This window comes from Natator depressus, chromosome 5, assembly GCF_965152275.1.
Source record: "Natator depressus isolate rNatDep1 chromosome 5, rNatDep2.hap1, whole genome shotgun sequence".
NCBI lineage: Eukaryota > Metazoa > Chordata > Testudines > Cheloniidae > Natator > Natator depressus.
The window spans coordinates 97,692,667-97,707,688 of record NC_134238.1 but is presented as its reverse complement, the minus strand read 5'-3'; the positions used below and the strand labels follow the sequence as shown (position 1 = coordinate 97,707,688).

Sequence of the window (15,022 nt, the reverse complement as noted above, 5' to 3'; positions counted from 1 at the left end):
TAAAGACAAGTATGAAAGCAAGGTCCCTTTCCTGAAGAACTTAGAATGATCATCACACAATTCTGTAAACACCATGCAATACCACAAAGGGGAAAGTTGTTTGTTTTGTTTTTGTTTTGTTAAAGTCAGACTCTTGAACATTGACATTGTTGGGGTTTTTTTAATACAAAAAAAAAGTTAAAATGACAATTTGACCTCCAGCTTGGACTTCCACTGAAGAACTTGTGAGAGGCACGTGTGGATCATCTGTCTTGTCTCTTTGAAAAGAAGGAATCCATTCTAGTAAAAAAATCCTTTAGTACCAAAGCTTGAAAACAACTCGCGAGTCCACAGCCATTAAAAGGAAGACAAACATTCAAATAGAATAGTGTACTGTTCTCCCATAAGAATGTAGGGAGTGACATTTTTCCAATTAAATAAACATTTGTGGGACAGGAATACATTCCTAGTGTCTTTAAAGTTCTTTTGCATATAGAGAGATTATTTTAAAAGCTGTAAGCAAAATAAATCCCCCCCCCCAAATATCGTGCCCTGATTTGTATAATTGTTTTTATTGTTATGGAAGTGCCTGCAGGCCCCAATCAGGTTCAGGATCCCATCATGGTAGGCCCTATAAAAGCACATAGTGTTTGTCTACATGGAGCAGCAATGTGTACTACGGGGGTGCGATTTCTAAAACATACTAACATTTTGCACACTAATTAGTCCATGTAGACCCTGCTGGTGCACACTAAAAGTTTCCTAATGCACTTTAACTTAGTACTGTTTCAAACAGCACTATGACAGGTTTCAGAGTAACAGCCGTGTTAGTCTGTATTCGCAAAAAGAAAAGGAGTACTTGTGGCACCTTAGAGACTAACCAATTTATTTGAGCATAAGCTGTAGCTCACGAAAGCTTATGCTCAAATAAATTGGTTAGTCTCTAAACAGCACTGTGTTTAAGTGTAGGAGAGAATGGTTAGTGTGCACCAGAAGCGTCTACACAGAGAAATTAGTGCACTGCATGTTAGTGCACTTTAGAAATTACATCCCTGTAGTGAGCATTGCTGCTCCGTGTAGACATGGATGGACTCAGGATGGTTTGGAATAACTGTTCCTCCTCATTAAAGCCCTTAGAGTCTCGCAGGCCTCAGTTCTCTCCATCACATTATTCAACATCTGTATAAAGCTAGTGAGAGAGCTACTGTGAGAACACATTTTAAAATGCCATAAATATACAGATGACATCCAGATCTAAATCTCCTTTACATCAACTAAATTCTCTTACACATTCACACAGTGAAATCCTGGCTTTGTTTAAGTCAATGGCAAAACTCCCATTGACTTCAATAGGATCAGGATTTCACCCACACCGTTATTTCTCTCATCAGGGAAGGAAACGGGGGGTGGCGGGAGGAAGAGGATTTGTTTAGGGTTTTCATCCATTCTTGCACTTTGCTGCTGCTGTTCAAAGTTGCCTTTTTGTATTCTACAGTTATCCCTTAGCAGTTCTATTGATTATATGTATCCAAAAGGTGTCTCGTTAATGTAGTGTCCCTGCATAATCCTTTTCTGTGTGACTAAAATGACAGTGAGGTGAAGACTAGCAATTATATTCCTCCCGCATCTAGAAGGATTTAATATTAAATACATTATATATTCCTAGAAAACTCAAGTATCCATTGAACATTTTATACTTCTGAATACTAGTTCCTGACACAAGAATTAAATTCTTCTCCATCATTTGTAACCATGAAGAACTGAAATATTTCTTTTTATAGAGTGCTGTATAGGCTGAACCTTTATAGGTTGCAAGATGTAAATAAAAATGGATTTTTGACAACAGTGCTTGGCACATAACATTCTATCTTTGTGACTGAAAATCTCTTCTAATGTATCACACTCACCAGTCTCAGGGGAGCAAATAGAATCCATTTAGACTAGGGATGGAAATTCAGCCTCAGATTTAATTGTTTGCTAATAAATTATTTCAAAGGCATGAGCAGGAGGGAGTTGGCTATTTGTCTGACATTGGTTTTGCCTTAGCTAGTGAATGCTTTTCACCAGCAGGCAGCTTGAGTTCCTTGCCTGGTGTAAACAGATTAGTATGTAATGCAGGATTATTTGTATAATTTGCATAGTGTTTATTTCACTAAATATAGAAACTTTCTGGTTTAAATGTTAATTGTTTTGTCAAAAGATAACTCGGCCTAAAATTACATTATCCTTTTTTCATGTCATTTTGGATTCTTATAACAGTTTTTTAAAGGGGAAAAGGGGTAGTGATAGGTTAGCTGATATGCCATAGTTTTGTTGCAGTAAAACTTCAATCAACATGTCTATTGCTTTCCTGGTTTCTTTCTGTTATAGATTTTTTCTTAATTTTTTTCCATTTAATTATATTTAGTAGTACTATTAAATATTTTATTTTCAGTGGTAAATCTCATTCTTCACCTCTAGGTGCAACAAGATACTATTGCAGCCAGCAACTGCACTTACGATTATAATAGTAGGATAAAAGAATGGGTGATACAGTAGTGCCAAGCCTATGATACGCATAAATATGGAGAGTTTCACTATATCTAGTGAAATTTTGATTTCAAAACAAGAGATCATGATTACATTTGTCGTCTCACAAATATAAACTTTTTTTTAAAGGCACCAAAACAGAGAGGCTGAACCTAAAGATTATGATATCAATGAAGTTCCTTTGGGTTCAAAGAATTTATGTCAATCTACTTACTCAAGATTTGGAACTGTGGATGGGGTAAATATTTTTTCTTTGTTTTAGCTCAAATTATTCAATATCGTTTATGTATTTATCATGAGGGCTTGCATCTGGTTTTGGTTTTGGAGGCATGTGTTGAATTGGCCTCCAGCATGGACCTTTTGGACAAACATAATAAGAGAATATTTCAATTCCATGCCACTAAATTAACATTTCTTTTCCTTGTCTAAAGCCTGACTTCCTCTAAGATGTTTTTTGTGTTTTTTCAAAGTCAGTTATGTTAGCTTCTTCCCCACCCTTCAGCTTTTGTACCCTTCTTGATTACTTATTGTTAAATTAAAAATAAGAAAAACAGAGTAAGAAAAATGAAAAAATGCTTATTTACAAATCTGACAAAATTATGGGATGCATGCAGGCATAAAAAGAAGCTAAGTTTTCACTATAATACAGCAAATATTGCTTTAAAATATATGGACCGGAATTTCTGTTGGCTTAAAAGGGGGTTAGGTTCGGTTAAAATAATCAGGAATGGAGCTATGCCCATCTACACCAGCTAAGGATCTGGCACAGACAAAATAAAACTAAAATCAATTTCTTTCAGCAGTAAACAAAAAAAATTTCTTTAATGAAATCCTATACTTAGATATAACTTTATTACAGCTTCCTGCTCCAGACGCCTTTAATCAACCATACCACCACTTCTAGGACAGGAGTCTAGTTAGTGTAGTTATACCCTCTTCTTCAGAACATCTTTATTATTATTATTATAATTATGTACTATTATTATTATTATTATGAGTTAGTCTTCCAAGTTTAGATCCTCCTCTCAGCTTTCAACTCACAAGCCTGGCATCTGCCTTCTCTCAATCTGCACACTCACAGTGGTGAACCCCAGATTGCATTAACAGACCAAACTCTAAAATTAAAAGATGTGTTTTGAAACTGCATACTTTATGATGTCATGTGATCAGCTACACATTCCACACTTCATGCTGGAGTTCTTGTACTGAATATGCATCACTGCATATGTTGGATAACAATCAACTATAAGCTGTGGTGGTGTTATGAAACAAAAATTTATTTGTACTTGATGGTAATATGTCCGTGTTATTTGGGACGAATGAAATTTAGAATGTCTTTGGTTTTCAGTTCTTGGGTTTTACAGATGGCATGGTAGATATGTATATTGTTGTCAGTATTCTAATTTTTTTAAAAAGCAAATGTTTTGGAATATAACCAGGGGAAACAAATTACAGTTACGGAAGGAGCCATAATTTTTCTTTTCTGACTTTTATGTGTTTAAAATCCGATCCTGCTCATGTTGAAATAAATGGCAAAACTCCTATAGACTTCAATGAGAGCAGGAACAGACCTTAAATTCTCAATCTTTATGTTGTAATAACATGTTTGAATTTACTTAGTCATCTTCACTTAGATTTGTATATAATTTTTAATATTGGTATGATGTCTAAAGCAGCAGAATTAGCATAGAAATGTGTCTCAAAAGTAGCAATAAGCCTGTAATAAATTTAAAAGTCTCTGGTAGAGGGAGCCAGATTCTTTGTTGTCCTGCACCTGGGGCAGTCATTTATACCACTGCAAAATGGGTGCAAAATACTAACCATTGATACTGTTTTTCACTACTGTGCACTAAGTGCATGCAACAGTTAATTGGGCCCAGGGTAACTTGCTGTTGATGTATTGCAATGGAAGTTACCTTTTACTGAGAATTCTCTTTTAGGTATCAGGATTATGTTATCATCTTATCCCATCAATGCCATCGAAAGCCTGCCTGTTATGAACCAATTCGACGATGAACCAACTATCAAAGAGCTTAGCTTTGCCATAGATGGACTCCCCAATGGACAGGCCCCCGGAAAAGACTGAATGCTGTCAGAGGTCATAAAATGCGGAAAACCTATTCTACTGCAACATCTTCACAAGTTGCTCTACCTGTGATGGAAGGAAGGCAAAGTACCACAAGAAATGAGAGACGCCAATATCATCACTCTCTATAAAAACAAGGGAGACAGGAGTGACTGTAATAACTATCCTAGCATTTCCCTTCTTAGCATTATGGAAAAAACCTTTGCCCGAGTTGTCCTGAACAGATGTCAGACTCTTGCAGACAGAGTCTATCCCAAATCACAGTGCAGTTTCAGAGCTAAAAGATCTACTATTGACATGATCTTCTCACTGTGACAACTACAAGAGAAATGCAGAGAACAAAAAAAGCCCCTTTACATAGCCTTCACTGATCTTACAAAGACTGGATACCCCCCAAAGTCCTTAAGCATGATTCAATCCTTCCATGAAAACATGTATGGAACAGTTCAGTACAACAATTCAGTCTCTGAGGCTTTCCAGGTTTGTAGCAGAGTTAAGTAAGGCTGTGTACTTGCCCCAACTCTGTTTGTGATCTTCTTCTCCTTGCTACTGAAACAAGATTTTGGTTCCTCAACTGAAGGAATCTACTTGCACACAAGATCTGATAGAAAGCTATTCAATTTTGCATGACTCAGATCTAAAACCAAGACTCGGTAGGCACTTATCCAACACCTCCTCTTTGCTGATGACACAGCAGTGACAACCCACAAAGAAGCTCATCTCCAAAACCTTATGGACAGCTTTTCTAAAGCCTGCCAAGATTTTGGGCTTACCATAAGCCTAAGAAAGATGAACATAATGTGCCAAGGAGTTGAGGAAGCACCCTCCTTCAAGATCAACAACTATGAACTTGAAGTGGTGAACGAGTTCACACACCTGGGGTCCACTATCGCAGTCAACTTTTCACTTGGAATGGAACTCAACATCGACACTGGAAAAACCGCCACAACAATGTCTAGACTGAGCAAGAGGGTATGGCAAAAGAACAAACAAACTGACAGAACACACAAAGATCTGTGTATCGTGCATGTGTTATCAGCACAGTTTTGTATGGGAGCAAGACATGGACCTTATTCTCTCATCAGAAAAGAGGCTCAACTGCTTTCATAGGCGTTGCCTTCACTGAATCTTTGGAATCTCCTGGAGGGACAGAGTTACCAACACTGAGGTGATCAAGCGGGCAAGTATACCCAGCATGCAAACTCTCCTCAAACAGAGATGCTTCTGCTAGATTGGGCATGTGTGCCGAATTAAATGACGGATGCATTCCAAAGGACATCCTTTACGGCGAATTGGCATATGGAAAAAGACCCAAAGGATGTCCAAAATTGCATTTCAAGGAAGTGTGCAAGCGAGACCTTAAAGAAATGGACATGGTTGTGGACAACTGGAAGATCACACTTAAGACTAGAGCCTTTGGAAACAAGATCTCTGGAGTTACAAGAGGAAGCAATCCAGCTTAGCAAAGGAGAAAAGAGCTTGCAGAAGGCAGAGCGCAAAAGGTCAAAACATCACCTTTAAATGTGACAGATGTGGCAGAGATTGTCTCTCTCGAGTGCGTCTCTTCAGCCACAGCCGTGGTTGCCATAAAACTAATTGAGAAAATTCTTTACTTCTCAGGGGTGCATACCCATGGTCTCTCGAGACTGAAGGATGCCTACTACGAATTCTATTTAAACCTGGACATTCCCAAATATAAGTCAGTTAAATATGGTATTATTATCCTTCATCGTGAATCATTAAACATCTTATCACTCCTGCCTATTAATAAAGAATATATTCATAAGTACAGTAGATTTGGTAAAAATGTGATGACCAAGCCTATTTGTGTCCAGCTTCTTCGTTATTCAAAACTGTGCAGTCTCTGGAAAAATTATGTGGAAGCCTGACTGAGATTTCTTTGGAACGGGGTCCTGTCAATCCTATTGGATCAGTAAAATCCTCATGTTCAATGGAATTATTTAAATTTTCATGCAGTGGAGAGGTATGAAAAGTTACAGAAGTACAGGACTCATAGCAATGGTGCAGTTTTCATTTTGAGGAGGCCTTCCCATGTACCACACATTTTTTGTTCATCAAATTCCAGTAAAAGTGCTGTAATTTTAAAAAGAAAAAACCCTGCTGTTACATTCCACCAGGACCAGAGATTCTTTTTCTAGTTTTTCTACAACAGTAGAAAATTGTTATGAACTTAACAGTGTGGTACAACACTTATTGTAGACTTCTGTGCAATACATATATGCACTGGACTTTTTTTTAGTTATGAATGCTGACTGTTTTATAGGATGTTTTGCCTTGGGGAGACATATCTTTCTTTTACACTTAATTTGATTTACTGCTAGCCATCCAAGGTTTTGATTTTGTAGTAAGAGAGCAAAAACTATTTTAAACCTCTTTCTGCCAGCTGTACTAGAAAGTATCTTATGGTGAATTGCATTGCTTGCATTGTATACGGCTTGATATGACATTATGAATTCCACTGTAGTTCAAGAGGTGGTAATTTCTGTACCTCCTACAAGGGAACAACTTAAATTGATATAACTGTAGATTAGAAAAACGTGAATGTTGTAGAGCAATCCCCTATAGCACAAGGGGGTGCACAAATACTTTTTTGTCAGTGGGTTAAGAGATTTATTTTAACATATATTAGGTTGGTATTTTAGTTGGAGATAGCACAGAGCTCAGTGGAGGTAACTGTGCCAAGTGTGTGCCATGGCAACCAAAATACATTTCACCCTTCTGGGGGGGTTTCCATTAAAACACTTCCTTGTAGTTTAAAAAGCAGCCAACTTTATGATCCCAACTAAACAAAACTATGCTATAATTACCAATATTTTAACAACACATATTTCTGTCTGCATTTGTCTACACAAATGCTGCTAGATTGCATTCCTTGCCAATAGATGGAGACAGAATATTTGAGATTTTGATGACATTCTCATCGCACATTTAAGGAGCTGGCCATTACAGAATTCTCAGTTGTCTCCAGCAGGTGGAACAGCTTCTTCAGCTTCTAGCTGATTATTAAGAATCTTGGGCTTAGTGGGTCTGATGGTCTCCTCAGCATTCCTGGTGTATTCAGGTGATACGGCTACACAGAGTATAGTGGAGAAATTGGAGACCAAGTCTAGGGGCAGGAGGAGGTGCTTGGATTCAGGGACCACATGCAGATCAGCATCAGGAAGTCCTTCTGCCTAATTGGGCGCAGGGTAACTTGCTGTAGAATCTCCCACCATAGAGGAGTTCCCAGGAGACACCTTGGCTGTCAGAAGAGTGCCTCAGCTAGCAAGTATCAGAGGGGTAGCCATGTTAGTCTGGATCTGTAAAAGCGGCAAAGAGTCCTGTGGCACCTTATAGACTAACAGACGTATTGGAGCATAAGCTTTCGTGGGTGAATACCCACTTCGTTGGATGCATGTAGCAAGAATCAGCTAGCAAGAATCATTATACCTGGGCCTCAGGCAGCCAGCTCCCCTCTTCAGTTATTCCAGGCCAAATCCTTGCCCCACTGATTTCAAATGACAAAACTCCCACAGACTTCATTGGATTCAGGATTTCAACTGCTGTCTCTACTGTTTCATACTGGAGGTTTCTTGCACCACCATCCAGAAAATGCTCAAGACCCTCTGGATGACTTGACAACATAGGGTCAGGTACTCCCTTTTCCTTTTCATGATGGGCACCGAGGTGCCCCTTCTCCCCTGTAGTTCTCTCCTGAAATGGGGTCAAATAGGCTTGGCATTTGGAAGAGCCTGGATATGGATGTATCCTTCCTCTCCTAATTCTCAAGCATTGCTTTCTATGCTCATCACATCAAGCTCCTGATGACATACTCCTTCCATGGCAGCTTCCAAAAAAGTCTCCAGAGTAGTGTGGGCTTAACCCTTCCCTCTCATATTCCATATCCGGGCAGAAATATAAGTCCAACCACACTCTTTCATCTAGCATTATGCACAGCAGTCCCTAAGTAGCTGAGGCTGGTACTTGCCATAGGCAAGGATCTTACCCCCAGCAGAAAAAACAGGCACCACTTACCGCTGCAGCAGGAAAACACAACTATGACTATGGCTGTATGGAATTTCTAGATGCAGCACACTTGGCTTTTAAAGAAAGAGCTACGTAGAAGATGGAAAAAGGAAATCAAAGAGAAACAATCACACCTTTCCTTTCAGTATCTCTGAGAGGAGGCGGGCTTCTATTCAGGAAGGCGTGAAACTGAAGTATTCACAGTGGTATAGAAGAACTTGAAGAAAGAAAATTAACAGGTACTAAGTTTTCACTTAAATTCATAATGTGAGACTCTAAAGAGAGCATTATATAAAAGGTGAGTTGAGAGGAACACTCCCTTGATGAAGGCTGTGTGAAAGCACAATGTAGTAAGCGTCTTAAGACTCTGTATTAAGTGTTAGAACATATTTTACTTTTTGCTTCCATATCACAACTAAGTTATATTTTTCATGGTAGATATGCAATATCTGATGTATAGATTCTTGTGATAATCTTAATGGAATCTGTTTGTTTCCCCACTAATGACACTGAGACTTGGCCAAGGTATTGATTTTAGATGTGATAGGCCATTATCAAGGCATACGTTTCCGTTAACAATTTCACTGCGGTACCATACTTCAAAATAGTATGGTACATGAGGTTAAAAAGACCCAAATGCTGAACAGGCATTGGTTTGCTGACTGACTGTAGCGATGACCAAGCAGAATTGTATGGTGCGCATTATAACTTCTAACTATTGAATTAAACAATGAATTTTAAAGAAATAAACTTGAAATTTGAATTAAGATGCTGTCATTTTATTTAATAGATGTTCATGGAAATATCAACACAGCTGAACACTTATGTAAAGAATGCATCATCACTGAACATTTTCCCTATGTTTTAGCCAATTACAAATGAAACTAGGAATACAAATACAATTTCTCTGTATTTTTATTGAACTACTGAGAGCTGATTAAGATGAGATTTTAGACATTTTTCTGCACTTTTATGAATAATATGGTGGTGTATTTTTTTTTATGTTTGTTATAAGGTCACCTATTCATGTAGCTGATTTGAATGAAATGTCATTTGGTAAAATGTAAGAGCGGGCTTTCTTAAAGTATATAAAACAATAACAATGCCATTCCAAGGAAAAAAAATAAGAATGAAAAAAGTTAATGGGCAGACTGACTGTCAATTTGTCCCTTATTGAGTAACTCTTTGTTTAATAAGGCTTCTTTGATCATTTTAATAAAATCATGAGCAATTGTGACCAGCTTGTACTCTCTTCTCCCCTATTTACACAATGGAAAAAAAGATCTTTGCAAACTTATTAAAATGTTGGTCCCATGAAGTAAAATAAGTGAGATTTATGTCTTGAATATTCTTGAATACTTGTACAAAGAATGCATTTCAATAATAAAATTTGCAGCCCTTTTCCAGCACTACTATAAGCTCTGTGACCTTCCTCTGAACAGAGTTAAATTATACTTGCATCTTATGAATATGAGAGTTTACAGCATTGGCACTTTTTACAGTTTACAGATACCACTTTTCCTACAGCAAGAGACCTGGCCAGGTGATCAAACCTAGCTGTTGCTTATGTATAGAGCACTATTTTTAGACCTCCTAGCCAGAGCTAAACATTGTGCAACACTTGCAAAGCAAAATAGGGCTATGATGTATAGCAGCCATTATAATAATTAATTAGCAAGCAACAAACAATTGTACAGTATTTCAGACTGAAAATAGCCTATATACTGAGAACTGTTTTTTTCCCCTTTCCCAGTATATTTGTCCTTTTATGCTATTTTCCAGACATGGATCACCACATACCAGGATCATTTGTCTCAACCGTATACAGATAAAGGATATATGGAAATAGCGATTCGTAAGTCCATGCTGAATGAAGATAATTTTGAAGATGGTGTTATTGACAGGTATAATTAATATTTATTGTGTACACTATAGAGTTTTGTGTTGGACCATTAATATAGGAATTGCATGACAGGGAATGATAAAATGAGACCATTTCCACCTGGACCATTTCCAATGTCCCCCCACATCCACATGCCAAGGGAACTCTCCATGTCCAGGTCTTCCTTTCCCCATGCCAGCACCAGACCCCTGTCCTAGGATCATGTAGAGTGTCCTTTGTGGGATTGGCAATCTGTAGATAAGAGGAGAGTGAGATGGAGCCTGAAGGAATGTACTCTGTCTGTAACACCAATAGACCCCAGTCATCGGCGGGCGGGCGGGATTGAACCTGGGGCCTCTGGAGCTAATTGTATGAATCTCTACTGCATGAGCTAAAAGCCACGTGGCCTTTAGCTAAGGCTGCAGAGCAGACTCATTAATCTCTCTCTAAGTAGTCTCAGTGCCACTAGTGGGGTGTTCTGTCCCATCACAGAAGGTGAGTGGGTTACAAATCCTCCTACCAAACCTCAGGGAATCCACTCCAGAATTAAAGTTTTATTAATTTTTGAGCTGAAACTTCTCCATGCTGTGGATCCCCTCTTTTGAGGTTGGGTTCCAGAAGTGGGCTCCAACTGTCATGTGTCCACCTCCAGCTAACAAGTAGGACCTTTACAATCTAATAAATACTTGAGATGGCTGTATACATTCTAGCCCATAGATGGCAGTGGTAAACATATATACAAGCTATAATTTGTATGCTAACATTTGCACCAGCTTCTGCTGTTGCAAAAGGAATTGCATTTTATCATTGGTAAAAAATATATATATAAAAAAATAGTGCAAAGCTAATTCCCCCTGCCCCGTGAATCTGGCGAAAATGTGCTATTTGCTGGTTTAATAACCTATGCAAAAGTTTTTAACAGCTCTGAGATGGTTCTTTTTAAATGTTGATCATTCAAACCTTGCTACCAGGTTGCACAGAATAAGTTTGAAAAATTGAACTACTTATGATTATGCTAATTTTCTGAAAATCATCTTTTCTTTTGCAGGGAGACTGGACTGCCCAAAACAGGAGTTGGAGGTGTTTTGCCAAGACACCCTTCAGATCACTTTCAAATGTTAGTAATCCTCCCCAAAAAATAGCAAATAGTGATGTGCTGTTTAGGGATAAATTATATTTGTTCTCTGTGGCTTGTATTGTGTCTGGGTCTGGAAAGATCCCTAAAACTTTGTTTTTACATTAGCTAATTGAGAATTACTTCTTGAATTATTGTATTTAGTTCATCCATAATATTATGCTTAGTATGTATGGTTTTCACTTCCAGCATAGCTAGTGACTCAAGTAACATTATTTAGTAATAGTATATTGGTAAAATAATTACACTAATTTTAATCTAAGAAAAAAGAGCAATGCATACAATACACAGGGCTGTAGTACTGCCTATTATTAATGTTGCTGGACACTTTCTATTGTAAGACCCTGTTTTTTGTTACCTATATGTTTGCCAAACTTTAACAATGTGAGAGAATGTTTTCATGCTCGCTGTCTGCTTCAGGCTGTTTTTTGTTTTTGTTTTTGTTTTTTAAATTTCAGCCAAAACAATTCAACTGTTTCTGAAAAGGAGGTTGGAGGAAAAAATGTCATTTTTCAGTGTGAAAAAATGTCAGTGGGACCTAATTACCTTTTATGATTTGGGCCTAGAGCACACAATGTAGCCTGTAGGGGAAAAAGTATTATCTCACTTTGCTGGTCTGTGCTGTCCCAATATGACCCCTTGTATGCAGATGCACAGTTAGGGTTATCTAAACAATCGTAATTCTGCTTCTGTAGTGCCAGGAGAATAACCAGAATCTCTGATGCAATTTTATGCATCCATTACAAAGATTCATCTAATTAATGATCACAAAACATCAATACTTTACTCTGAATCATACAGGGTTAGGCAGTCTGTGGGTTGCATCTTATCCCATTTTTCATTTACCTCCATGTCTTTAATTATTCTTTCCTTCAAAATTTGTTCTTGCATATTGTGGTCAGACTAACTGGTCTGTAGTTGCTTAGATTGTATTTTTTCCCTTTCTTAAATATAGATGTTATATTTGCTATTCTCCAGTCATAGAGTACTACCTCTGATTTGATATATTTATTAAAAATCCTTGCTATCAGATGTGCAATTTCATGTACCAGTTCTTTCAGTATTCTGGGAGGGGGATTATCTGCTCCCCATCCCCCCTGACCCATGATTTGACTGCATTAAGCTCTATGAGTTTAGCTTCTGCCTTGACTGGTAATTTTCCATTTCTATAAACTCATGATCATTAGCCATTCTGCCTTTGCCCCCATGTTCTAGGTTATCATCCTTATTGGAAATTGAGCCAAAGTATTCATTTAGGCTAAGGACATGGCATTTATGACACTTGCATAGCAAGTGCAAAGCTTAATGTGGTAATAAAGCATCAGGTTTAGGATTGGAGTCATGTGCTTATGAAACCAGTTATAAAACCAATGCTCTGTAGTTCTCTTTTTTAGTACTTCACAAGTACAAGCTGTGTAAGTATAATGTCTTCTCCAAATATAAAATCAGAAGTAAGGATTAAAATCCGATGGGGATACAGAGATAGAGTTGAAGTTGTGTATTTGCATACCATACTTTGGGGGGGTTATTGTAAAGGAGAACTTCAGCTTAGAATGTCAGTTTGTGATTTTAAAAAATTACAAATATTCCTTAAGGGTTTTCATGCTGAAATGAGTGATACAGTGACATAACTACAGATTAATGAAGATTTTACCCAGGATAGCTTCTGATGTGGAAAAGACATCATGCGTATCAAACATGGAATTCTCTTTAACTCTTAAGTTTTGTTTAAAAGATATAATTGGAAGTCATTCTTGATTTAACAGTGTTAAACTAAAAGTAAAATGTGAAATCAGCCTCTGCTGCCTCAGGGTTAAGCACTGTGGAAACTGTCTGCCTGGCAATATAAGTCTGAGCATTATAAATGAGGTTTGATGTAAGCATAGGATAGAGATTTTGAAACCCAAAGGAACAAGGCAAGTGATCCCAAGTGTAAAGGCAGTGGAGCAGTTCATCATATCCGTAGGGCCAAAGCATTTTATTACAAGATCTGTTAGGGTGGACATGAGGACAATGCAGGAGAAGGTGATCTGTCTGGGAGGGGAAAGGCATAGTAGTTTTGGGGGTTTCAATATGTTATAACATTAAAATAATCAAACTGTCATAAGGAAACAGAGATAAGTTGGGTTTTAATTATATCAGATTCCAATCCTCCATGTAATTTTCTTATAACTTTAAGATGTCTCTCATTTACCATACAGATAGATGTATACAGATAGAATGCTAATTATGGTAAAAACACTTTAATTCCACAGTGTTTCAGAATCTGCTCTCTTGAATGTAAATTTTTTTTTTTTGCTTCTCACTGACTGTGTAGCTGTTAAAATTAAATGCCAACTTAAAAAAGACAATGCAAAAGAATGAGTTTGCTCAATGGACTGAAAAGGAGTGCTTCATGTTATGTGGGAAAGACTGTAATCATAAGATACATTTCAACATCAAATTAACCCTTATGGGAAAATAATATTTTTATAGTAATACTTGAAGTATTCCACTTGCTTGTAAAAGAAGAATATTTTGGAAAATTTCCAGACAATGTCAAAGGTGACCTCTAACATTCTATATGACTGACTAATATTCAGTGATTGGTCTGTCTGTGTTTCTTTGTGCTCTTAAAGTTTGATCTTATTCGGACAAGTGCAGTGTCAGTCACATCACATTTTTCTTGTTGGTGTTCAGCCATCCAAAAAAATTAGATTATAGATAGGGTTCATAATAAATAACTTTTAATTATTTTAAGGTATTTTTTTTTAAAAAGGAGCTAAGTATTTAAATTTAGTTTTCCAATCTACTGTTGCCCATACTCAAGATAGGTGTGCAAATGCTTGATGTATGTACATGTAGCTAAGTTCACGTAGACCAGATAGACTGCTTTCATGGTAGCAGCTCTGTGTCAGGGAGGTGGGTGCAAAGTGTAGATGAGACCTCCTCTGTATTGAGTTTCAGTCAATTTTGCTTACTGAAGTTTTTGAAGTGTTTGAAGAACTTCAGGCTATGACCTATAATTTGGTTACATTCCCTGTACAGCTGTTAAATCTAATGGGTAGACACTGATCCATTAGTGGTAGAGATAATCTGTGCATCCTAGGGAGTGCAACATGCCAGGATCTCTTAAACAAGCAATTGTTATGTTCTTGGTCAAGAAATCATCTATTGATGCTCTGGAGAGGTTTTAGTTGGGGGCTGAAGGTGACGGCTAGTGGCGTTCTGTTACTTCCTTTGTTGGGCCAGTCACTTTCAGGCCCCAACTAAAACCTCTCCAGCGCATCATCAAGGATCGACAACCTATCCTGAAGGACGACCCATCACTCTCACAGATCTTAGGAGACAGGCCAGTCCTTGCCTACAGACAGCCTCCCAACCTGAAGCAAATACTCACCAGCAA

At 37.7% G+C, this 15,022-nt stretch overlaps 1 protein-coding gene across 1 annotated transcript in view; it reads left to right on the top strand.

Annotated features, from left to right (window-relative positions):
- The window catches only part of CFAP95 (cilia and flagella associated protein 95), a 41,701-nt gene that overhangs the window by 9,685 nt on the left and 16,994 nt on the right, over window positions 1-15,022 (top strand). Inside the window, exons 2-4 of the mRNA XM_074954080.1 lie at window positions 2,638-2,746; window positions 10,403-10,524; window positions 11,551-11,619. Coding sequence (XP_074810181.1) covers window positions 2,638-2,746; window positions 10,403-10,524; window positions 11,551-11,619 — 300 coding nt within the window. The remainder of the gene's footprint in view (window positions 1-2,637; window positions 2,747-10,402; window positions 10,525-11,550; window positions 11,620-15,022) is intronic.